The following is a 26510-nucleotide window of genomic DNA, read 5'->3' on the forward strand; positions in this document are numbered from 1 at the left end:
GAACTGATTACTTGACCAGTCTGCCTGGAGACAGTGGGAAACTACCATTGGATAGTTCTGGCTACTGGTAATGCAGGTCATCATAATCAAGTACCTACTTAGGCCAGGTACTGTGTGATATGCTTCTAATCTAGATCTCCATTTGGACTTTGTGATAACTCTATAAGGTAGGCAGTATTATCATTATTCACCTTAAGAAAAAAATGTAGCTCTAAGGGATTAAATAACTCCTCCTAGGCTATTAGCAAGAGGCAGAGCCAAGATTTGAACCACTAGCCTGTCTGACCCCAAAAATCTGTGCTTCTAACCACTAGGCTGCATTCCCTTCTATCTCACTATGATGTCAAGTTGGTATTCCTGTCCCCTAAGCAGATCCCTGGCTCAGAACTGTCCTGTTTTTTTTTTTAGGAATGCCAGCTGAATGCAAAATCAGGAGCCCCTGCTTTGAAATGCCCTGGTTTTGGGATCGTCATCCCTGGTCATCTCTGTCCCCGAAACAGCTGCAGCAGCAGCGAATTGTCTCTTTCGAGCACCTGCAGCGAGAACTCCAGCGGCTCCTCCCACACATGGCATGATGGAAAGAACCTCAGGAAAAGGGTAAGGCCTCCTTTTGAAACCATTTAGCATCAGAGTGAGCCAGAAAAGGATCCTTTTCTGGTAGGAAGGTGGATGGTGGGAAGCAAATGACCATTTGCTGAGTACCTGTGCCTTTAAGCCTCACAAAGCTGTTTGGGGAGATCTCATTTCCTCCATTATATGGGAGAGGAAGCTGGCTCAGAAACGTTAAGTTACTTGCCAGAAGTCCCACAGCAAGTGAGGGGTGGAAGGATGATGTGACACAAATGACTTGGACACCATGGGAGGAAATTTGGAGGAAGAAGACAGTTTCCTTCTGGGCTTCACAGAAGCCTACCAAGCTCATAGATTTATATCAAACTGGAACCCAGAGCCTTGGCCTAATGAAAGTGACCATGTTTCAGGCCAACTCAGATGTTTCCAATTAGTTTTATGGACACTCTCTATCGCTGCAATGCTCGGAAAGACTTGCTAATGCCCACTGCAAATGAGAGTGAGCAAGGCCGCTGGCCAAGCCATCCCAGACTCAGCATCCCTTGAGAACTCAAAGGGAATGTTGTTTTCTTCCCAGATGATAGGGAGGGTGGCACATCATCTCAGAACAAATGGCTGAAAGTTTTTAAAGTATCATTAGCTTTGTAGGAATTTACTACTCAAGCATGGCATGTATTATATTGACCTCCTTTACTCAGTTTTATAGCCTCATAAAGCACTAATTGACTATAAATTGGAGGGTAGCATGGCTGAGAGAGAAACTACCGTGGTAGATGGCATGGAGGCAGGCATGTGCTGCCTTAGATGCTGGGAGTTCTCTCACCAGGTTGTTAGGTAACTCCTGATGCTGTTTGCCTCCCGTCTGCGAGGTGGGCCCTCACAAGCAAACACGCCTCTGTGCCCGCTGCGTAAGCCAAGGGTTTGGAATAGCTCCTCTTGCCATTTCCCCATGTTGAAGACAAGCAGAGAGTACACACGAGTGGAAACCCTGAATCAGGAGATGCGGAGGTCATTCTTCTATCACTTGTGTCAACTCCCATTTATGATTTGGAAGCATCGTAACCGGGAGGGCTCCCTAACTGCCAGAATATAATAAAGGGAGTAGCTTTGTCATACATGGAACACGTACTCAGAAAAGAAGATTTCAAGCTTGAATTTAGACCTTGTTCCCTCAGACTCAGACTCCTAACACAGAGTGTGTACATTATCAGAGTTCTTCCTTCCTTCCGAGAACTTCCATTCAGATGTTCGAAGTTCTGAATAATGGCTGCTGGGGCCTGGCTCTTCACAGATTGGGAAGATGGTCAAGAATGTTCCCTCTCTTTGTGGTTTCACTGGCTTCAGAGCCCTGGCTCTGTTCTCTTCACTCCCCTTTTCCCTCCCTCTCCCCCTCAGAGCCTTTGTCTTTTCTTCCTTTGTCTCCCCTTTCTTTCTTTTCGTTTTTTTTTCCCCTGAAATTCTTCCAATTCGAGCAATCCTTGATCTTGTAGGGAAACCTCTTCCCTGAGAAAGGAGAAATTAGCTTCTTCTGCTCTTTATACACAGTCAGGTGGCCATGATCTGGGGATCTCATAAGGTCCTGTCTCAGAATGGATTGGAGTACCAGCACACCTGTCACATCTCACATAGTCCCAGTTCTCAAGGACCAGAAAACTAGACCCAGCCCATAAAGACATGTTAATATTATTATTTAAGAAACTTCTACAGTTCTTACCATGTACCAAGTACTCATTTAGTATTAACTTACATAATAAACTCATATATTATGAATTTTCACATGACTACAATATTAACTTGCATAATAATATTTCTGATCAATGGCTCTTTTATAATTCACAAGTATTTGTTTAATATTATTTTGTATAGAAACAGAAAGGATGCCTATAAGGGATCCATTAGGCTGCCCTGCATGGAGGAATCTGGATCTAAGTCATGAGTAATCACCATGTGCCACCCAGCTCTGTTAGTATTTCACAAGTATTAGCTCATTCAGTGCTCATAAGTGCCTATTTAAGTAGGTTTTCCTATTCTTCCATTGTACTGATGGGGCACTTGGGCTGCTGAGAAATCAAGTAACGAGCCAAAGGTCTCCTAGCCAGTAAGTTGCAGAGCTGGCTGGTTGGTTCCAGAACTTTCACTCTTTACCATTCTGCTGGAGTAGCCCTGTTGAATCAGCCAAGCTTGAAATAATATTCCAATTATTGGGATGGTTTTGTTATATTAAGACCAAGAATGTTCTTTAAAAAAAAAAAAAAAAAAGTTGTGTAAAACTGTTGTCTAGTCAAGACATAGAAAAAGACTATGGACATTGAACCGAGGCCCCTACTTTATTAGCAGCATCCTTCAGCCAATTGCCCTGCCTCCCAGAGCAGCTCTTTTCCAAGCAGAGCATGAAGCTGCCCTTGGAAATGCCAGCTCCTTCCTGCATCTTTCCTACAAGAGAGTCATGCTTTTTTTTTTCCAGGTTTCCAGATTGTTCCAAACTTTTCTCAAGTTACCAAATACCATAATGTCCTGTGGAAACCGATTGAGGAATGTGGCTAATCTCACAGGATAGAGAGCTGGGCCCTGGGAGGTTTACAGTTGCTGGTCCTGGGGTGAATCAGACCTCAGGGAGCCAGGCTTTAAAGAGGCAGAGGGAGGGGCGCCTGGGTGGCTTAGTCGGTTGGGTGTCCGACTTTCGCTTAGGTCGTGATCTCGCGGTTCGTGGGTTCGAGCCCCGCGTCGGGCTCTGTGCTGACTGCCAGCTCAGAGTCTGGAGCCTGTTTCAGTCTGTGGCTCCCTCTGTCTCTGACCCTCCCCTGCTCACACTGTCTCTCTCTCTCTCTCTCTCTCTCTCCTAGAAATAAATAAAACGTTAAAAAAAATTTTTTTAAAGAGGCAGAGGGAGCTGGGCTGAGCACATCTTCTACGGGTTGAACAAATCTGCCTTTTGCAAGCTCTTGCGGGGTGCTTTTGCCTGGCTTCTCTTCTTATTGTGAACGTGACTATCAGAATCATGGAGGTTCTTAAAAACCCAAGCGATGGCAGCCTGCTTACCGATTGGTTTCTAATACTCAAACTCACAGATGGGATTTCTCCTGATTTCCAAAGGCTTTTTATTGGCAGAGAGGAAAAGAAGAGGAAAGAGGAGGCATTACCAAATAGCATCTATCCACAGCAACTTCTGACTCCAGAGAATTTTCTAAAGAAAGTATATAATTTGACTTAAAAGCAATAAACAGATAACAGATAAAAACAAATAAGCACCATATGTTATAGATAGCAAGAGTAATTTTAATGGAAATGTCTTAGATATAAGCAAATGTTCACAGCCTACTAAAAAGCCAAGGCTCCAATGTGAAGTTTCTGACACTTTTTCAACCTCTGCACGTGGTTTGTGGTCAGTTATAGGCGGGGCAGCTGGTGTGGAGAAGCCAATAGAAGGTGCGCTATTAACCAAGGCAGGCACAGAGCACATATCTGAAACCACCAAATTCACTCAGAGAAGCTCTTCACCTTTAATCATATAACTTAAAAAGAAAAAAAAAAAAAAGGCTGAGGTTAGTGCCCAAATCCCACCAATTTCCCTGAGTCTTGGTTTATGATTCAACTCTGCAGGTTCCATTCAAGAGAGAGGTACAAGGGGTGTGAGGATTGTCTCTGATTACCTATGAGCTCTATTATGACATTGACCAATATAGAGGAGAGAACAGACAGTCGGCTCCAGGCGCATAGCATCGCCAATAGGTATGCAGGCTGGAGAGCCAGCCTGCCTGGGTTCAAATCTCCATAGCGCCACTTTGGAACCGAGTCCCAGAAAGAGCCCGTGAAATGGGAGCTGAAACCTTTGTCCCAGCTCTCCCTTAACTGTGTAATCTCCAACAGACTAACCATGCTGTCTCTCAGTTTCCTCCCTAGTAAAAAAGAGGTGATAATGTCTCCCTCATGGTGTTGTTCTGAATATTGAATCAAAGCCCTGTTCCACTGGTTGTTACACAGCAGGTGGTCAGTAATGCCACTTCTCTCCTTCTGCCCTTCCACTTCTGGTTAGCAATACTATGAGAAATATGAAGTTCTGTGCGGGACAGAATGCTTTCTCTGTGTCATTCTTGGTCAGAATCAGCACTAGTATTTGGGATGGTATGAGGAACAGAAAATTGACCTTTCATAGTAAGCAAATCATTACTATAGGGTTCTAGCAGCCAACATCCCCCTGGTAGATGTATGTCTGTGTTTCACAGATGTTCCCCTTCTATCAGATAAAGTCATGAAGACCCAGAACTATCATCAAGTTTTAGAATGGAAGGGACCATGTATATAGGAAACAACTTGCTTTTCCATTTACGCGCTCTACCTCTTGTAAACACTGTACAATGAGGAGATATCATCTTCTGATTATTTCCTAAGTGTACCGTCAACGTATCTTCACCATTTAGGTCCTTGGCATCCCACTTCTTCTACCTAAAGATCATTGCCCCCAGGTTTTAGCTAAGGCAAACTCATCCTTCCTTCAAGGGTTAGGGAGGTTTGAAACACACACACACACACACACACACACACACACACACCTCCGTATATGCCTCTCATGGCTTTTCCATACAGAGGTTTGATCTCTCTGAATTTCTGGAGTTCCTACTAGATTTGTACTTCTCATTTGCTCCCTTGACATCTGGTTATTTGTGCCAAGTGTCCTCTGCTCTGCTGGCTTGCACGCTCCTTGAGGGCAGGTTCCTTATCTACTACTTCTTTATATCATGGGCTACTTAGCTCAGAATCTGGCAAAGCATAGATTTGCCACATAGTTAATGATTATTAGCATTAATTAATTAAAGTATGTATTTATAGAGGAATACTAAACCTCCATAATCAAGTCCAATCACAGACTTTTCCTTTTCATAGCTGTGATCCACATGATTCAGTGATGTCTGACCTCTACTTTTCTTTCCTAGAAATCATCACAAAACTGGGATAAAAGGCTAAGTATTGACTCTTCGCTCCCAAGTGGCTTTGCTAGTCCTACAGATGAACTACCTCCAACTCGTATTAAGGAAAGTCACATTTTGGAAGGACTAAGAAAGCTACAGAAGCGAAAGGTGTTACTTGAACCCCCATCAGTGATAACCAAATGGGGTTATAAAGATTGCATGAACTCAAATGAAGGAATATATTCTCCAGGAATTAAGAGTAGCAGCCTCAAGGGGTATCCACCCTGCAAACCAGCTGATATGAGGAGCCCCAGTAAGGAGCCCCATGAGACGTTTGTTTATGACACAGATTCCCACGATGATGCTGATAATGATTCTTCCTCCTTAGCCTTGCTCCACACAGTCCCAAACCACGGCTGCAAGCTGCACAGTCGTCAATTAACCCACAGTGTTTCTGACAGCCTATTTAGCTGGGAGCTGAACAGAAAACACTTTTCAGAAGGCACATCCTCAGTTTACCCCAGGGAAAGGCCTGAGAAGCGGACCAGTTGTGCCAGCAACTGCCCCTTGGAGAGGATGCTGTGCCCAAGTGCGCAGGCACCTCAGGCGCAGAGAGAGAGGGAGCCATGCGGCCAGGGCCGTGTGGCTCTCAGTCTGCAGCTTTCAGACACCGATGACAATGAAGCCTTTGATGAGTTGCACATCGGTAGCAGTGACGAGAAAAGCCATTCAGACTTGTCACTGACTGCCGACACTGACAAATCCATGGAGAATCTGGACATCCTCATGGAATTTGGAAAATCTCACCTGGGGTCTCCTGATGAGGAGGAAACACAAGTGCCCATCCCCTTAGAGAGTAGACCAAAGACATTTAGCTTCATTAAGCAGCAAAGGGTTGTAAAAAGGACTTCTTCAGAAGAATGCATTACCGTCATATTTGATGCAGAAGACGGCGAGCCCATTGAATTCAGCTCTCACCAGACTGGCTTTGTCACTGTTACCAGAAATGAAATTTCCATCAGTCCGGCCCCTACTGGGCCCAAGGCAGAACACACTGAAATTTTACCTCAGGGAATGGCTCATTTACAGCCAGGAGCTGCAGCAAGAGACTACACTTTCTTGAAGAAACCTGAAGAGGAAACCGAGAAAAACATTCCAAAAGATGACGCAGATAATGTTACTGCAGCACCCACTGGCTCTTTCAGCTCCAGGACAGTCACACAAAATATTCAGCGACCAAGACCGGCCAAACCAATGCTCACTGTGTCATGTCAGAGTAATTCTAGGTCTTCGGTGTCCATGGGTATCTATCAAAAGCAAAGTCTGACAAAAATCCCTGCCAGAGGCAAGTCTTCACCTCAGAAATCAAAAATAATAGAGCCTGAACCCTCCGCAAGAGTCCCCTCATCTGGCCCAGTGTCTCTTGAAAAATCACCAGCCTTAGCTCCTGGGAAGCTCTCACGGTTTAAGAAGACTGAGGGCCCAGCACCCCTTTTTAATTTGCAGCCAGATTCACATATTCCAAAACACCCCGGCCAACTTCCTCACGGCTCCAAAATGTCCAGCAGGAAGGATTGGGTCCAGTGCTCCAAGAGTCAGATTCCAGCATCACAGTTTCTGCCAAGGCCCCTCAATGAGCCAGGGAACAATGGAGGACCTCCGAGAAGGGACAAACACTGTGACCCTGGGCCAGAGGCAGGGGTGAAATCACCTTCCCCCCCACCCCCTCCAGACAGGTCAGGCTCCCTTCTCATCAGGCCCAGTTATGACTATTTGCCACCACCCTCATCTGCCAAGCCTGACACCAGGGTCCCCAGTGAAACAGGAAGGACCATATACAAATCCCCGCCTCCAAAGGGATCCTCTGCTCCTATTAGCTCTTCTAATCAGATCCTGACAGAAGTGCCTGGGAAGAAACCTTCTGTGGCCTTCAAGAAGCCTGTCTTCACTCACCCTCTGCCCTCCACAGAAACACTGATTCAAACCAGATGTTCTGCTCATACCCCCACCAGCTCATTTGCTGTGATGGCCCCAGGGCCCCCAAAGGTCTCTCCAAAGAGAGGTGTCCCCAGAACCCCGCCTCACCAAACGCTTGGGATCGTACAAGCAGACACAGGGTTACAGATTCCCAAGAACTGTCCTTCAGCCCCTGAGCCACTGGAAATATCCCCCAAAAGTGTGTCTCCAGGAAGAAAAGGGCAACTGAATGACTGCGTCCCCACATCACCCAAGCCTGCCTTGTTAGGGGCAAATGAGTCACCGTCATCTCAGGGTAACAGTCACTCATCATCACCATCCTCCAAAAGCCATAACACCCCACACGGTTGTCAAAACGCTCAAGAGAAAGGGCTGAAAACTCGCCTCCCGGTTGGGCTCCGAGTTCTCATGAAATCCCCCCAGTTGCTCAGGAAAAGCTCCACGGTGCCAGGGAAACATGAAAAAGACAGTCTGAATGAAGCCTCTAAAAGCTCTGTGGCCGTGAACAAGGCTAAGCCAGAGGATGCCGGGAACCCAGTGAGCCTGGAGACCACGGTGGGTGAAAGAACTGTGACTCCACTGTGTGTTCACACACAGGACAGTTTGGCTGAAGGGCTTCCCCTCGAAACGGCAATGCCAGAGCCATTGGATCATAGCACCCCTGGGGCTGATGGAAAAGATGTGGTAGAAAACAGGGCTGTGAAAAGATCCCTTTCCTCCAGTAAGCCACACCTAAAACCAGCTCTAGGCATGAATGGAGCCAAAGCCCGCACCCAGAGTTTCAGTGCTCACTCTGGTGATAAGCCCCCAACTCCCCCCATGGAAGGAGCAGGCAGAGTTCGAACTCAGATTATTACCAACACTGCAGAGAGAGGCAACTCCCTCACCCGACAGAGCTCCTCCACGGAGGTCTCGCCCAACAAGACCCCATCATCCGCCATGTCTGACAGTCTCCCCAGTGCTGGGAGGCCCCTGGGACATCTCTCCTCCAGGCAAGGCTCCCTAGGGAGTGCAGGAAGCAGCCCCAGTAGCCAGCATGGGAGCCCAAGCAAGTTGCCTTTGAGGGTCCCTCCAAAATCTGAAGGGCTCCTCGCCCCACGTGGAACGGAAGACGAGCAGAGCTACACAGAGGAAGGATGCCCCACAGTGGTGGTCCCTGAGGAACCAAAGAGCGACCACTACAGATGCCCACCCATCCCAACAGACTGCCCACGAGCCCTGCAGAATCCGGGGAGGACAGAGCGTCCACACAGCTTTGAAACAAGCAGGACCTCCAAGATAGAAATTTCTGGAAGGTGTCCAGATACTTCCACAACCAGGACTGGTGCTGTGAGCCCCGAAGCCCCCCTCTCACCCACAATTGAAGAAAAGGTCATGTTGTGCATTCAGGAAAATGTGGAAAAGGGCCAAGTGCAAACAAAGTGTCCCTCTGTGGAAGCGAAGCCAAAGCCGGGGCCTTCCTTTGCCAGCTGGTTTGGTTTTCGGAGGAGTCGACTTCCAGCTCTCAGTAGCAGGAAAATGGATGTCTCCAAAACCAAAGTGGAAAAGAAGGATGCAAAAGGTTTGGGGTTTGGAAACAAACAGCTAAAATCAGAGAGAAAAAAAGAGAAAAAGAAGCCTGAGCTGCAGTGTAAGACAGAAAATGAGCCTCCCAGGAACACCATGTTGACAGAAAGCCCAGACACTAGTTTACCAAGCAAAAATAATTTGAAAACTCCCCAAGGCATTTATGACCAAATGAAGTTTGAACCAAGAAATAGACCCAGCCCTGTCACATGTTCAACGAAAGATACATTTATGACGGAACTTTTGAACAGGTAATGTCTTGGCAAAGAGGGTGCCAGTGTCGAGGGGTCCCCCCAAAAGAGGGAGGGTTGTTTGCCTCCTCCACATTAAATGCCAGTCGAGCATGTTTGAACAAGCAGAAATGAACAGTAGAAGCCTTTTATACATTAGCCAGATTTTAAACAATGAAATAAAAGTCAGCAATAAAATGATAATTTAGCCATGTTACTTTGTTCACCAAACCAATGGTCTTTGAAATTAAAGAATGGTAAGTTGTATCAAGGTTGATAGAAACTCACCCTACCCTGGGACCATGGATTGTACCCACGTGGCATGAAATGGAAGAAAATTATACATATGTTTTAAGGTATGCCGACCTCATTTGTTGTGCCAGGCAAGCAAACGTATACTTAGAAACCTTCCAGAGGTAATTACATTTCCTGCTGATCTCAAGCCAGACATGTATTTAGCAATCATTCTTCAGTGGCTTCTGTTTTGCTCCCTCTTTCCCCCATCTCACAAGCCAGTTGAAAATAAATAAATAAATTATGATCAAATCTAAACTGACACACTCCTGAGATGTCAGATGAAGATCTGATCAAGGCCACTGACAAACATTTATCACTCAAAGGTTTAAAGACAAAGAGATACAAAGAGGTTACCTTAAGCATTAAAGGATTGGAGAAAGTAGTGATTGAGGAAGAGCAATGTAATTTATCAGAGGAATCACTTTCTACCTGCAGAGTTGATAAGAAAGCCGCTCACCAGACAGAAAGTGGATCAAATAATGTTTCCTGCAGGAGTGTGTTAAAGGGCAGCTCCCAGGGCTTCTGTCTCACCAGCAGCTCTACAAGCACTCAAGGAAACCACAAGAAAAACATCAAAACCAAAGCCGATATGGAAATGCAGAAAAGCTCCCTGGTAAGTGCTCCTCCCATCCCGGTTATGAAGTGAATCTGGTTGGGTCCTTTCTACCTCTGCTGATGGAAATGTAAGAGCAAGAGATTATGGGGGGTGGGGGTAGGGGAGGAGAAAGAGAGTTCAAGGAAAAGGAGAGACACCTGGTGACAGCAGAGAGGTGGGAGCAATATTGCAAAATGGGGTAGCTGCTTCCAGGAACGTTGCTGCCTTAGCTCCCTTTCAGGGTGGTATAACCAGAGTGCCTACAACTGACAGGCCAGTGTCATCTTCAAATTAGACTCTCGTGCAGCAATTTGTTTTGATGATCGTTTCCAACAACACAAAAAGGAATGGACATGATTATAGAAAAATAATAGTGCTGAACAATTGGAGGGATTACTGTCTATTTTGATGGCTCATTTAAGCACTGTTGATTTTTCTTCTGAGAGTTCTATGTACTGCTTCCTCTCACCTAGACACAAAGTGTTGAGACGAAGAAGTCTGTTTCGGAACTTGGTTCCCTATTATTCAATCTCTTAATTATGAAGTGCAAAAACTCAGGGGGTAATTTCTTTTAAAAAATGAAAGGACATGGGTGGCTCAGTCGTTAAGTAGTGACTCTTGATTCTCATGGTTCATGAGATGGAACCTCGAGTTGAGCTCTGTACTGACAGCGTCTAGTCTGCTTGGGATTCTCTCTCTCCCTCTCTCTCTTCCCCTCCCCTGCTCACATGAGCTCGCTCTCTCTCTCAAAAAGAAATAAACATTTAAAAAATGAAAGGGCATTTTTATATTTCCCCAGGATATGCTAGTTTCAAATAATATTTTGGTTTTAAAATTACTTTATATTGCATTTACTCTCCTTACATTCTTTCTGTTATTGCATAATTGATTTGGTGATATTCATTGTTCCTTTGTAGAAGTTTCAAAGCACACAAACAAAAAGAAATTCTTTTTACAGAATTACTGTATCCATATGTTTTTGTACTGTAATAAAAGAGATTGCAAAATATGGTACATCCTACCATTTTCTTAGGGAAAACCTGAAATGTAAAGTAATTATACATTCTTTTCTGGAGTGTTTCAGAGGATGTTTTAGAAGCAATCAAGAGGGGCGCCTGGGTGGCTCAGTCAGTAAAGCGTCTGACTTCGGCTCAGGTCATGATCTCATGGTTCGTGGGTTCAAGCCCTCTGTTGGGCTCTGCTGACAGCTAGCTCAAAGCCTGGTGCCTGCTTCGGATTCTATATCTCCGTCTCTCTCTGACCCTCCCCTGCTCACGCTGTGTGTCTCTCTCTCAGAAATAAATAAAACATTAAAAAAAATTTAGAGGCAAGCATGATTAGCATTCATTATTAGTTATTAATTATTAGTTTAATTACTTATTGATATCTAGGGTCCCTTAGAATTTCTTACACATACTTTGATTTGACACAAGTGAACATTTTTCTTTCAAATAGCTTTGGACTCTGGAGAGCTATAAAGTGTTTTATTTTGTTTTTTCTAAACGCTCTGAAATCATATTGCAAACTAGTTATTTGCAAAAGTTTTTTTTTTTATTCTTCTTCTCGCCCCCTCCCCTTTTTCTTCTGGGCTTCCATGGATAGTATCTTCCCTTCTTTGAAAATATAGATTCCCCCTTCCTCTCCCCACATTGTAAAATCACGAATTATAAGCATATGTAAGGCTGCCCTTGTAGTGTCACTGAAAGGAAAGAGAGAATGAACGTGGAAACGTGCAATATGGCAGGAATTCAATCCAGCTGATCTAAAACTTTGATAGCCCAGCAGAGCCCCTTATCAGAGGCACTCAATTTAACTATGCCCCATTTAATATGGTTCTGACAGCTTAGGGTATATATCTTTGTTACACAGAAGTACCAAAAAAAAAAAAAAAAAAAAAAAAAAAAGACCCTCCATGTGGCTTTCACAAGTTCATTTGTACTTTCTCGTTATTTCCTAATGCTAAAGTAATTTCTGTGCTTTTTGTCTCCGGTCATCAGTCTTTCACTGAATTACTACATTTCAGGGTAGTAATAAGTGTCCTTTGGTCCTTCCAGAATATAGTCAAAAAACATTCTTATTATTTTCTGTGAAGAACAAAGATTCCCTAACCACCCCCAAATACATAATCAGTAGGGATATGCTAATTTTTTCTAGTTAGCTGCAAGAGGAAATTAGTCGTGCTGGGAAGCTTTTCCATACAGAGGAATATTATTAACCTGCATAGTTGACCAGCTAGTCTTTTTTTTTTTTTAATGTAAAATGCAGTGGGTTTTTTTTTGTTTGTTTCATCTCCATAATCATCAAAGTAGAATGGACTAAAAATACTAATTTCAGAAAGGACATTGCCATAGTCTCCTTTGGGACTAGTACAAGACTAGCAGTGAAAACCTATTTATTATATGTTATCAGCCTGTACAGGAAGGAAATTAGATGCAAAATAGGATATATTCTAATACCGTAGCACATTGATGGGAATACCCATGAATCTCTTAAAATTCAGAGCTCAAGGTAAATTTCCCATTTGCTTATTTTAAACTGTGTTCCAGAGAATCTTGCTGATACTATTCACTTGGGATGAAAACAGTAGCTACATTACATATCACATGGGTTTTGTTTCGTTTTGTTTTCAGTGAAATCATTGTTCAAAATCTTATAGTATACCACCATCTCCTCCCTTTACAAATGAAGACTATATTTAGTTATGAGGGTCCTCAGGGATTTTAAGTATTTTAATCTATAATGATACATGAGCATTTTCATACATGTAATAAATTCATGTATGTAGCAGGCCTGCACTTAGTTCATTGGGAGCTGTGTATCTATATCCATTTGCAGATTGCTAGATACATTTTAAAATATGTGTAAAAGTCCCATTAATTCTTTGCTGAATTCAACCTTTTTCTCCTTTCAGAACCTTAATTAGAGGCTTACATCCCCATTTAGACCATCATTTACAGACCACTTAGCCCTAATTTTTGTGTAATTTAGACAAAGGCCATGTTACTTAGTACTTTTACTTGAATTATATAAAATCATGATAAGATGGGAAAAGGCATCCCCAGGAAAGATTGCATCGGTATTAAGTAAATAAGAAAAAAAGAAATGGATTCTACTTGCTGCATGTTATAAGTCGTTCCTTCGTATGGATCCAGATAATTTTGTGAAATAAGAAGTCTCAAGGGAAGACAGCTCCAGGCTCCTACTTAACTATCATTGGACAAAATAAAAAGTGTTAACAAAATTAACGAGATCATATACCTTCATCATGCCCTGGAAAGAGATGGCCATTTTAATATGGATATTTTAATTTAAATTACGAGTATTCTTTTCACCCAATGTCCCATAGTCTGAAAAAATCACATATGCTAATAAAAAAAGCATCAAATACTATCCCATTAAAATGATACTGTGGTGATGAAATAGCATAAAATAGTACAAGAATTACGCAAATTGTTACCATCTTATTAAGTCCTGCAAAATGTTGTAATTTCAGCGTCCTTAATTGAACAGTTCTGTTCTAAATGCATTTTGATGCTAATAAGCAGCATGCATATTTTGCCCTCCTCCTGAAAATTTTTTTAAATGACTAACTTTTCTAAAAGTAATGCCTTTTAGATTTTCCTTCCAAAGATCACTTCTTGTCTTACTTAGGTTCATTATATTCTTTTCCTGGGCAGTAATGGTACAATGTTGTTTTCTTGGGAAGCAATTCAGAGAAGACATATAAGCAGAATTCCAAATGAAGGGTATCCCTAAATGTTAGGTAGAATTCTGAAATGTGTGTGTGCGTGTGTGTGTGTATACACATATATACATTCATATATACATATATATGAGCAGTAAATTTTTTTCTCCATTTTCCTCATAGGTCCTTTGTAAACTCATTCCTCCCTGCCTTTTCTAATGGTAGGGGTTAGTAGAACGTAATGGACACAGTGACACTTAATGGTTTCCTGTTAGAGATTAGTATTTGGTACAAATCTTGACTACAATTGCAGAGCCCAAAAGATGGACAGGAGGTGGAGGTGCATCATTCAAAAGCATACTGACAACAAACTTAAACCAAAAATAGCCCATAGTTATTGCTTGAGTTACCTGCTACTTCTCACCAAATAGTATCTGTCCCTGATAGAACAATGGTTGAGAAAATTCTACATCTCTAATCATTATTCTTTTCTGAGCCAAACTTCTTGGTTTTGTGACCACTCCTATCTTTGAAGTGTTTCGTCACAAGAAGATCGCCCCACTTGTACCTATCTTTGGCAGATTCTTTTTTTTTTTTTTTAATTTTTTTTTTTAATGTTTTTATTTATTTCTAGGAGAGAGAAAGAGACAGCGTGAGCAGGGGAGGGTCAGAGAGAGAGGGAGTCATAGACTGAAACAGGCTCCAGGCTCCGAGCTGGCAGTCAGCACAGAGCCGGACGCGGGGCTCGAACCCACGAACCGCGAGATCATGACCTAAGCGAAAGTCGGACGCTTAACCGACTAAGCCACCCAGGCGCCCCTCTTTGGCAGATTCTTAATCTTGAGTTGGTAGCCCCTGACCCCCGGGGAAGTTCCCACAATGTCTCACCAATATTCAGACCCTGTGTGATCAAGAATGAAAATTCATTTTACATTCAGCCTATGAAAAATATAATTAGCAAGGGGAATTTGCTGCCAAAACAAATCATGCCCCTCATTTCCATAGGCAAATGGGTTTTTTTTTTAATTACTCACCACTTTACATTGAAATCTATTTGTATAGATAATTAGAACCAAAAAGTATGCCATTCTAAAGCATCCCCTCATTTTCCACTCCTTCACTGATTCTTCACCCATCTCCTTCAGATTTTCCTCTCCTGGGTCTTCAGCCTACGAAAGCTGAAAGAATTAGGGGCCTTGTCTACAAACTCAGTTCCTCTGATAAATACCCAGAGGCCATGTTTAGCACTTTCTGTTAAGCACAGAAAGCCATAGAAAAGTTCTGACAGAGAGCTAAAAGGTAGGGCAAAAGGATCACCTTTTTTTTTTTTCCTTTCCTGAATATGATACTTGGAAAAAAGTGGTGGTAAAGTTTGATCCACAGATTGGATAGGGAACAAGAAGGGAAGGGAAGCAGGACACTTAAACACACACACAGACACACACACACACTCATGCACATGCATGCACACACACACATACACTCGGAAAAATTTTGCTACTCTTAAATAAAAGTATAGCTTATATACATATATATATATACTCCATGTATACATATATATACATGGAGTACTGCCTACATATCTTGCTGCCATACATTAAAAAATATTCTAGTTCATGAGAAGGTCTATAAAGGACAACCGTAACAGTACGATGCACTCTGAAAGATTTAATTAGAACAATGAATAGGGGCCAGGAGTGCCCCTCTAAAATGGAAATCCTTTGCAACCTTGAAGAGATTGCTAACCCTAGATGAGATTCTTATTTTAATTATTGGAATCTTTAGTTTAGAACCTCGCAGGCTGATAAAGATGATGATTCATCTACATTCCAGCAGGTTAGTGGGGCACCCCTCTAAGTTTAAAATAGATCAGTTTAGGGAAACCTAAAGGAAATATTATCTTACATAACACGTAAGGGAAAACATGAAACATGTTGTCACAAGAGCTGGTAAGGGCTGAAAATATAAATAGGTTTCCTTGATGTGTCTATAAATGATGATGGAAGGTTCATGTTGGGTTGATGGAAATTAAGGTGTTTGGGGATCCCCTTTTCAGTGGGGCTTTTGATAGCCTTGTCACAAACAGATCAGAGCTAGGCAAAGCTTGGAGGGCAAATAAGTAACACTTCATGGCACTTTTATTCTGTGCATAAATGTCCACTACCAAAAACATAGATTATTGATGAAGCCTTCCCCCACCACACCCAGCCCCATTCCCTCACTTTCTTCTCCTGGACGTGCTGACAAACTGGGAAATGCCTCCAGAGCAGAGGGCTGATGAGGAAAGAAAGTGAGGAAGAATGGCCTCTGGATATTTAACCCTTCATCTCTCCTTGTGGGGTTCAAGTAGCCATCCACATACTCTCTTGAGTCTGCCACCTTCTGGCTATAAGCATATACAGAATAAGTACCAATTATATCCTGATACTGGAACTGCAGTCATAAAATATAAATAATTGGTCTTATTCCATCAAATATGAAAAATAGATAAAAGCCAAATGTAGCTCAAGGTCAGTGTACACCATATGACTTTCAACATTGCAAGTATGAAATAAGAGTTTCTTGGCATTCAACTCAAGCCCCTGTGCAAATCCACTGACAACCTCTAATGTGTGTGCCTAAGCAGAACCCCACTGCATTCAGTGCATGGTTCACATCATTATCATTGGCCGCACAGCTGACCAATGGGGATTTATTTTAAAAGGGCTTTTTAGGGTCATTCTGCCAAGGATCACAAGCTGTCTTGTTATTGAGGCCAAGTCTACTGGCATAGTCAGATGGACATTTGAGAACAACGGTGAACACAAATCTGGAGTCGGTTCTGCTGAGTTTGAATCCTGGTTCCACCACTTGCATAACTACTTGTCTGTTTCTTCAGGAAGAGGAGGCTAACAATAGCACCTAGCGTTGTTCTAAGGATTATGAGATCACAGGCATGAAGTGCTCAAACAGCACCTGCTCTGTAGTATTTAAGAGCTTGCTTTTGATTATGATTATGATTATGATTATGATTATGATTATTATGGCTGGTACTGTGGCACCTGGGGGGCTCAGTCGGTTAAATATCTGACTCTTCTGCCCAGGTCATGCTCGTGCTCTCACAGTTTGTGAGTTTGAACTCCACATCGGACTCTACACTGACAGTACAGAGCCTGCTTGGGATTCTCTCTCTCTCCTTCTGTCTCTGGCCCCCACCTCATAATAAATATACTTTTAAAAAATCTTGAATTATAATTGGTATTGATGATATTATTGTGGCTTCTGCTGTCACTAGGTTGAGAAGGAAGGGGCTGAGTTTTAATCCCAGCATTTCCACCTACAATATGTTTAAGGAAACTTGCTGGATCTCAGAATTCTCATTTGTAAAACACTGTGACTTTATTCAGGGCTCTAGAGTTCTGCCGAACGCTGCCCCATTCAGCATCTGGATATTTCAACTGATATGTAAGGGGAATGTTTTTGACCTAAAAAATCGATATAAATGTGTCACTGCTGTAGTCCACTAAGCATACATCATAGTCACCTTATGTTTCATCATAGAAAGAACAAAAAAAAAATCATCTTATTAGAGAGTTACATTCCAGGAGAGGGTCATGAGATCTAAGTATATTTCTTTCTTCTTATTAAAGTAACTTGTGGTGGAAGTCACGGTCTCTGGAGGAATTATATTTTCTTTGACTTTAATGTTTCCTAACAGCTCTGTGTTACTGACTTTATTAAGTATTAAAAGCCAACGTTGTTATCTCTAAAATTTTTTGGAGACTTAGGTACCCTGTAAATCCTCATTTTCAGATCTGGCGTTATATTTCTGAAAATACACTCTTGTAATTAAAACTTGTCATAAAGCCAAGGGAGTTAAGAATCTAAATATACATATATATACATCCACACATGGTCTCACACATACCCCCGTTTGTTACAGAATGAACCACCATTCTGAGGATTGAAGACAATCTGTTGAATATAATAAAGAAGAACTTACAGTATTTTCTTCTTGCTGCAGATAAAAGAAGCAAGTGGAAACCTGCAAGAGGATGAAGATACAGTCGCAGAGTCCACATTTCAGAGCCACATCATAGGTAAACATTCATGTCATGTACATCTTCATGGGCAATATTTTTCAAATGCGACCTTCTTTCAGGCACAATGTGTTCCTGCAGACCATGTCTCATGCCTCAGCTCTATGAGCACTGGGTCTTAACTTCTCACACAGGGTTCCTTTTCTCTTCTCAGACATTGGAAGCTCCCATAAAATAAGTGGTTCAAAGCCCATAAAGAAAACATATGTGTTTTCAGAGCAATTCACTGCAAACTGATGAGAAGTGAGCACTTGTCAGTATGAAATGAAAACAATAATGAGTGTAAATAATTTCTCTGAGGAAAAAAATCAACTTTGAATTGATCCAGCTTCTATAATTGTCTCGAGAAGCATTCTGCACGACTGCTATTGTTCAGAAACGTGGGGTGGTAGCTTTCATAAATGGAATAGTTTTTTAATTGAATGTGTTTTACACAGAGAACCTAATAGATATCGGTGTACATCACTTGCCGAAACTTCACAACTCATTTTCTTCATCATTTCCGTTAGGTCCCTGATTATAGGTAGCCGTGTGTGTGAAATAAGTTTGATTTGTCAGCTGCTTCTTGAAATCATGCATAGGCCTGGATGGAAGGAACTCAAATTCCCAACACAGAAAGACTTGGCTGACCTTTTGCTGACCTGTTCTCAGCAGCCAGGAGGTAACTGGTGATGGAGTAGTTGTCTGTGACTGATCCTTGTCAGGTGATAAAGAGGTGATAGTGGACATCTTGGACAGGGACAGAATTAATTTTTCCTCAGGCTCTAAAAATAGCTATGAAAGCAAGCATGCCAATTATTTAGTTTTATATCATATACCAAGGCATGATGGAATAATTTCTTCTAATCACATGTGGGTGTAGTAGTTGATATCAAATCCCATCTTCTAGGGCATGGCAGGCCCTCAAATTTCTGGTTTCTGGTATGGTGAGTATCCTCTGTCCCTGTACCTTTAGCTGCCACCCCCGAGCACCTCACCACTCTTTGGGCCATGTTGGGACCATCTGTGGCTGGTTTTCTAGCATACCTGGAAGTCTTCTACAAACTGTAGTTTACAGTTTCTCTTAGAGAGTTCTTGCACCCCCACAGCCTAATGAGACTGGCACACCATTATTATTCTTTCCATTTGTAATTGAGGATCCATAAACCTTAACAAACAGCTGAAGGGGCACAGTCTGAATCAGATTATTATTCCAAGAAGACATCTTTTATTATAGCTGTCAATGTAAAATGCTTAAATTGGTATCAGTTCTGTGTAGTTAGCTAATATGCAAGTTAAATATTGTTTAACAACCTTCAAACATGACACTATGTAAAGCCCCGCTGAATCATCATTTTTCCATAATGAGGTGTTCTCAGGCCTATAAAATAGCATATAAAATTAGAGGCTGAATTTTTTTTTCTCGAAAGAACTACAGTAATCTAACTATGCTTTAATAGACTAGCGATTTTTTAGATTTGCATTTGTTTGACCTGATAGCTAGTCGCCACATGTCTCCATCTCAGGTTCAACTCAAATTCATTAAAACTAGGTTATATTAAAAATTCAGTTCCTCAGTGGCACTAAACACATTTCAAGTGCTCACTGGCTACATATCCTATGTGGCATGTATGCACATTTCCATCGTCACACAAAGCTCTGTTGAAAAGTGCTGCTTTACATTACTCTCCTGGAAGTAAATTTGGACCATGTTTCTGACAGACAGCTGACGTAATCTTCACATAATGGAGATTTATCTCCTCAAACTAGGGGGGAACTATATCAATAAGCTGCTATCAGCTACCAATAAAACAACAACAGCAAATCTGACTAACCATTTTATGGAATAAAGTCATTTGATCATCTTACACAATTAAAAAATCTGGAAGAAGGCAAACATAAAAGATGGGTAGCATCTCAACAATGTTATAAAAAGCCCTGGCTTCTTGTCCTCAGACCTGTTGGGTTGCAAATTGATTTCCAACACTCTTAGCATTCCATTTATACTCAAGGCACAAAGTGTAAGGAAGAGTAAATGCTCCATCACAATCCACCCCTTAGATTCCATCTTACATGTCATTGAGGAGAACCAGATCATAAAGCCAATCCTAGCTGCAAAGGATGCTGGGAAAGTCAGTATGTTGCTACTATTTATTGGATAAGGTAGCAGAGAGAATGGGGTTGAGAATATTCCCTGAGTTAACTGACCAATAAGATCACCACAAACCTTCTAAAAACTTCATCCATTTGAAGACTGAATGAGACTTGACAAATGAAGCGATTATTTCTCATAATTCCACAAGAATGACTGAGAATGTATTCTTAGCACCCTGGTAAACCCAATATTCTTCATTTTGTCTAAGCTAAGTATTGTCACAAAGCCTCAAAGTGTTATATAAACATAGAATATGCTTTGCAACTGAGCAAATCTAAATATGTTAGCCTTCTAACCAAATATCAGCTAATGTCATTGACAAAGAAGAGTAATCAGAAAACTTGTGCATCTGCATATTTCCATTTCTGCATTTAGGGATAGTCTTGTTAGTTTAATAAAAATGTTAGAAGTTGATTATAGTATAAGGTAGTGTTAACTGAGCCTGCTCTGTATTGAAATTCAAGATTCGTAAATTAACGAAAATAATACCGCTAGATTTTTTTTCTTTAAAAGAACCCTAATAAATGCCAGAGTTCCATATTAATAAACAAGAAAATGACTAGCCTCGCCTAATAGAAGTGCTAACACAAATGATCACAAAGCCCATATTTCTAATTGTTCTTTCCTGCTATTTAACTGTAATAGGTTCATCCTATGTATTATATTAATTATCTAATGGGATTAAATGATCAGTAGGAATTCAAAAAACATTGTTTCATATTAAGAACACCGGCCAGTGATAGCATCAAAAATAATCCTCTAAGCGGAGGGAAAGAATCTGGAAATTCCTCTAAAGAGGAGGAAATGTCTTTTGAGGAATTTAAGGAAGAAGCCAAGCAGAATTGAATGATATCCAAGAAAACAAGGATTCATGGTAGGCTCTGGTGAAATGAAGGATATGTATTATTTTCTCCAAATTTAAAAGAGTCACAAAGAACAAGCTGTCCAGTAGCCCAATGAGCAAATGTCCCAGTGCTCAGGCTGCATGAAACTTGTTTATGCTCCCCTGTTAGCTGCTTGTCCTCTTTTGTCTCTTCCAAAGGAACCCTTCTGGATCCTATGACCAGAGGAGAGATGGCAAAGGGCATGGGTTGCCCACAAGTATCTGGATTTCTTTGGGTAGCTCTGTGGAGTTTAGTAGTCTCCTACCCACCTCAGGAATTTCCTCCAAGTGATCTTTCTTTTCCATTCCTTTATCCATTCTTCCCCAAACTGACCTTAGCCAGCAGCTAATATATTATGTAGGAGGATAATAGGTACTCAATAAAGATCCCTTTTGACTTACTTGTCAGACCATTCACCAGTTTATTTCCATTTTCCCGGGACATTTCATTTCCTTATCCCTTGTTCTCTCTTAGACTTTAGCTAGCTAATCTGGTATATTACTCCACTGGTCACGTCAGTGGAGTAATAGGTGAAGCAGCTATCTTTTCAGGTCACATATTTGCATTATAACAAAGATTCGAGAGAAGTTGTACCTTCGGTTAAGAGGAACTCTTGAAACTTTTATTACAGTTTCAGGCACTCACCAGTTTGAGCAAATTATAGGGTGCGGAAGAATGGGCAGAATCAACCTGATTTCAGACAATAAATAGCACAAGACTCAGTGCCAGGGAGGAAAAATTATTTTGTCATATAAGTCTACTTTTGAGAAATAGCCTGCCTGAAGGCTTAGCAGTGGGACAAAACTCTGTTGAGCCAAATGGTGAAGATTTGGATAACCGGGTACAATCGCCATTTCACCTCTGCGTAATATACAGACCTTGTTCTCCTAACCTTTTCTCACTCAGCCACATAGCATGGAATCCACATAGCATTGTGCCCAGTCTGGAGTGTGATTGAAGCAGAAGGGATGAAAGAGTCATGTGACACATAGTTACTATTGTCACATTCCCATGAAGGTCAACTAATGCAGTAGCTTCTTTACACAGCAGAGGAGAGAAGGCCTGGCCTGATGTCAAAATGTCTCTGGCTGTGGTTCCTAGGAGAGAAAGAGAAGGTCTCACAGACTCTTGAATCAAGTACCTCAGTTAGGTGGAAAGTTTAAGAATCAAAACCTAGATGTTTATCTTATCTGAATGGAAGGTCTCTGGAATCTACCTTATTGTATTAATACTGATGTGGTTTGGAATATTGGGGTTCAGAGCCTACGGCCAAGAAAAAAATCCTTGAGATGTCTTTGGTATAAAAAGGTGATTTTATTAAAGCACAGGGACAGGACCGTGAGCAGAAAGAGCTGTACTAGAGCTGTGAAGAGTGACTGATCATACAAGACATTCTATCGTATGGAGGGAAGATACTAAGGATCCAGGAAATTGAGTCTATAGGTTTCTGGAGATTGCTTTTTTCTTGTAAATCATTAAGATAGGTGCACACATATTGCAACATGGAGGGGGATGATATGGGGGTGTTAGCTTTGCTTTGTCCTCAGCTTGACTTTTGCTCCCTCATCAGTATTAATGACCTAATACAGTATGGTCCACAGTTGGTATCAGTACGTAGATTATACAGCTTGAATTATCCAGACCACAGTTATTTTGAATCCAAGACTGGGTTTCCCTAATTATTAGTATCAGTAGGCTTAGGTTCAGATGGGAGTGAATGATACCACAGAGTACAGTGGTTCAAATAAGAACAGAATCTTCTTGCTGTCACAAAGGACAGTGTAGGGAAAGGTGCTTCAGGATGTTAGGACAGTGCCAGACTAATCCTATATTGTCCCTCTGGTTTATATGTTTTCCATTCCCAACATCACTTCATGGTTCAAAATGGCTATTGAAAAACCATCCACTTTCTAACCAGGAGGATCCCTTTATGAACACTTCCGAGCAGTTGACCCATCCCTTCTACCATTAGCCAGTACGTAGTACATAGGATGCAAACATGCCAAGCAGCAGGCCATATGTCCAGGGGGAAAAACCAAAAAAGGAGGTTCTTTGGAAGAAAGGGGCAGTGGGTTTTAGAGGACACATACCATCTTTAGTCTGCGGCTCACCCCCTGCCAAGCTTACCTCCTTGGTATAAACATAAATTGTCACTGTCATTTAAGAAAAGTATGGAAACTAAATTTGAGGAGTTTTCGGAAAACACAGAATTAATTTTAATGACGTATGCTGAGTTTTTCTTTTGCATGACCTGAATTACCTCTCTCTATTAGTACACTTAACCTTGAGTAACTTTGAGAAAATATATTGATCTGGGATGAGTTTGCCACCACTGTGTTTATGAGTAATATATACTTGGTCACCCACAAAGTATATAAAGGTTCACATAAGTCTTCTCTGAAATATAATGCATCTAGAATTTTCCTTTCTCTAGAATTAAAACCAAGAGGCTGCCAGGCTTTTCAGGACTGTAGCTGCCAATCAATCAAAGTTATTGATAAGTATCTATCTTATTTTGAGAATATTACCAATTTTCTCCACTGATAAAACTTTAAAAAAATAGGAATTTTATATACAGAGAATGACATTTATACTAAAAATAAAGTTAAAGCATATCGCAGAAAGTTGATCAGACTTTTACAACTTGAGTAGATGGCTATTTAAGTCAAATGCCCCATTTTAAATAGTGTGCTGACATGTTTAGGCTTAATAGTAGAAAGGGTGAGCTGTTGATCAAAACAAAATGTGAGTGGGAAGTACAAATGTTCTTAATAACAATTTTCATAAATAATGTTCTGTTGGCTAACGGACTGGCACTGAACTGAGAACTATTTAGTTAATAGTGTCTATGGATGGGGAGTAGGATGGAGTAGTGCGCATAATTCGGTTTTCATATTAATACTTCCCAGGATGATGATATTTTTCCATTTCCAAACATACGAAATGATATCTAAGAGGTACTATAAAGTAATAGGTTGGGAAAGGAAACTTCCACAAGACTACACAGAGTTCTCCAGTTCACAACTGCAAGTGACAACCTCAAAAGGGGAAGCTTGGCATCCAACAGCCTGAAGTATGAATTCCACCTGTCATTAAGGTAGATCCATGGAAATAGCACCATGTAGTTCCTTCTGACAAGGACTGGAAAAAGTAATAGTAATTTTCGTCCATGGAATATACATTACGCACTAAGCTCTGTGCTTAGAACATTACAGGTCTTGCTCCTTATTTTTGTTTTGTTTTGTTTGTTTTTTCATTCCTTTGTGGCCAGTTTTCTGTTTTTGTCATCTGTCAATTTGCTTCTTTTAAGGACTTTTCCTCTAACCACCAGAGAGGGTCACCAGGTAAGGCTCTGGTGGAGATTTCTGTATTTATGAGCATACTGCAACCTAGTCCCTGACTCCCTTCCTCAGTTTGTTTGTTTGCTTTTCTTTCACTAGAGATAGAGATTTGTAGACGTGGAGAGTTGAATGTATGACTTCTTTTTTCGCTCCTGTAAAATGTTTGCTCCTATAGATTACACCAGGGAGCTGGTGAGTTATATTTAGGTCAACAAGCCTATACTGAGCATCTTCTATAACCCACGACCTGGTTAGATGCTGGGGATATGGGATGAATAAGACACGGTACCTGTACTCTGTGAATGGCTATATAGTAGGGAGACAGAAAAGCAGCAGATAATTCGGATACACTGTGAAGACAGGCACACACTGCATACATATGAGTGTACAGGCAGGTGTAGAATCCAGCTTTGGTAAAGCCAGGAAGGTTGGTTTTCATATGTGAGGAAAACACAAAAATGAGAGAGTAAGATATTGAAGTTAAAGAGAATTTTCCATTTATACCAATGGTCCCCAAACTAGGCTATACATTAGAATCTCCTGGGAAGTCTTTAAAAATGGTGAAGCCTAGGGGCGCCTGGGTGGCTCAGTCGGTTAGGCGTCTGACTTCAGCTCTGGTCATGATCTTGCAGTCTGTGGGTTTGAGTCCTGCATTAGGCTCTATGGAGCCTGCTTGGAGATTCTATATCTCCTTCTCTCTCTGCTTCTTCTCCACTCACTCTATCTCTCTTAAAAGTAAATATACATAAGAAAAACTTAAATATGCTGATTTCCAGGTCATACCCCATAACGTATCACAAATTCTGGAGATAGGAGCCACACATGAGTGTCTTCTCAAAGATTCCCAAGTAATTCCAGTGGGGAGCAAGTTGTGGGAACCACTGCCCTAAGGGTTGGATCTCATCAGCCAAGGGGACAGGGAGATGTCTTTCAACTCAAGGGCAACAGGGTAAGCAAAGGCCTGAGGATAGGAATGTGGTGTAGTTCAGGGGATGATAGGCAGTGGAAGACCAGCTTGACTAGAGTAGAGACTAATTTTTGAGGATGAGGTACAGGTAGAGCTGGTTTATTGGATGAAACTAGATTGTGGAGACCTTGAAAGCCAGGCTTAGATGTTTGAACTTTATCCTACAGAATAACACACTGATCATGAAGATTTTTAAAGAAAGACTCATGATAGAAATGGCCATCCAACACCCTCCTACACTGTTGGTGGGAATGTAAACTGGTACAGCCCCTCTGGAAAACAGTGTGGAGGTTCCTCAGGAAACTAACAATAGAACTCCCCTATGACCCAGCAATAGCACTGCTAGGAATTTACCCAAGGGATACAGAAATGCTGAGGCATAGGAGCACATGTACCCCAATGTTCATAGCAGCACTCTCCACAATAGCTAAAACATGGAAAGAGCCTAAGTGTCCATCCACAGATGAATGGATCCAGAAGATGTGGTTTATCTATACCATGGAATACTACATGGCAATGAGAAAGAATGAAATCTGGCCATGTGTAGCAACATGGATGGACCTTGAGGGTGTTATGCTGAGCGAAATAAGTCAGGCAGAGAAGGACAAATATCATATGTTTGCACGTATAGGAGGATTAGGAGGAACTTGACAGAGGAACAAGGGGGAGAAGAAGGGCGGAAATGGTGGGGGAAAGGGAGAGAGGCAAACCATGAGAGACTCTTGAATGCTGACAAAAACTGAGGACTGATGGATGTGGGGGGGAGGGGGGATGGGCATGGAGGAGGGCACTTTGGGGATGAGCACTGAGTGTTATGTGGAAAATAATTTGACAATAAACTATTTGTAAAAAGAAAAAAAAAAAGAAAAAAAAAGAAAAAAAAAGAAATGGCCATCCAATCACTTTGAATGTTCATGGTCCAACTTTTAAAATCATAGCACCTTTTTATTTTTTCTCCTTTAGCCTTGGACCAACCAAAGGCACTATAAATGCACCATATTGTTTCCTCCTGAGTGGTGTGCTCTGACGAATAGAGTCACATATTTACATGAAAAGGTGGACACCCAGGAATATTTACGGGTTACCAAAGGGCTCTCTGCCCCAAAAGATCTTTCCTGGTAGTGTATTAGAATTTCCTACCTGTTGGTAACTCCTTTGGGTAAAGGTCTTCAAGTTGCTTATTGTACAACACCTAGTCTCTGGAAAGAGTATACGTTGAGTATCACTGACAAAAAGCAGTAGTGATTTCACAGCTTAGTGCCAGCAAGATCCTACTGG

General features: G+C 41.6%; 1 protein-coding gene across 11 annotated transcripts in view; it reads left to right on the forward strand.

The window, feature by feature from the left end:
- The window catches only part of NCKAP5 (NCK associated protein 5), a 1056676-nt gene that overhangs the window by 941253 nt on the left and 88913 nt on the right, over positions 1 to 26510 (forward strand). For 10 of the 11 annotated variants that reach the window (XM_077747834.1, XM_077747833.1, XM_077747835.1 and 7 more), the window contains 4 exons: positions 409 to 597; positions 5502 to 9271; positions 9983 to 10160; positions 17831 to 17906. In XM_077747834.1, coding sequence (XP_077603960.1) covers positions 409 to 597; positions 5502 to 9271; positions 9983 to 10160; positions 17831 to 17906 — 4213 coding nt within the window. Of the gene's footprint in view, positions 1 to 408; positions 598 to 5501; positions 9272 to 9982; positions 10161 to 17749; positions 17800 to 17830; positions 17907 to 26510 lie in introns of those variants that run through there. The other variant, XM_077747844.1, reaches the window with a different exon arrangement.

Source organism: Crocuta crocuta, unplaced genomic scaffold, assembly GCF_008692635.1.
Source record: "Crocuta crocuta isolate KB4526 unplaced genomic scaffold, BGI_CrCroc_1.0 scaffold427, whole genome shotgun sequence".
NCBI classification, from domain to species: domain Eukaryota; kingdom Metazoa; phylum Chordata; class Mammalia; order Carnivora; family Hyaenidae; genus Crocuta; species Crocuta crocuta.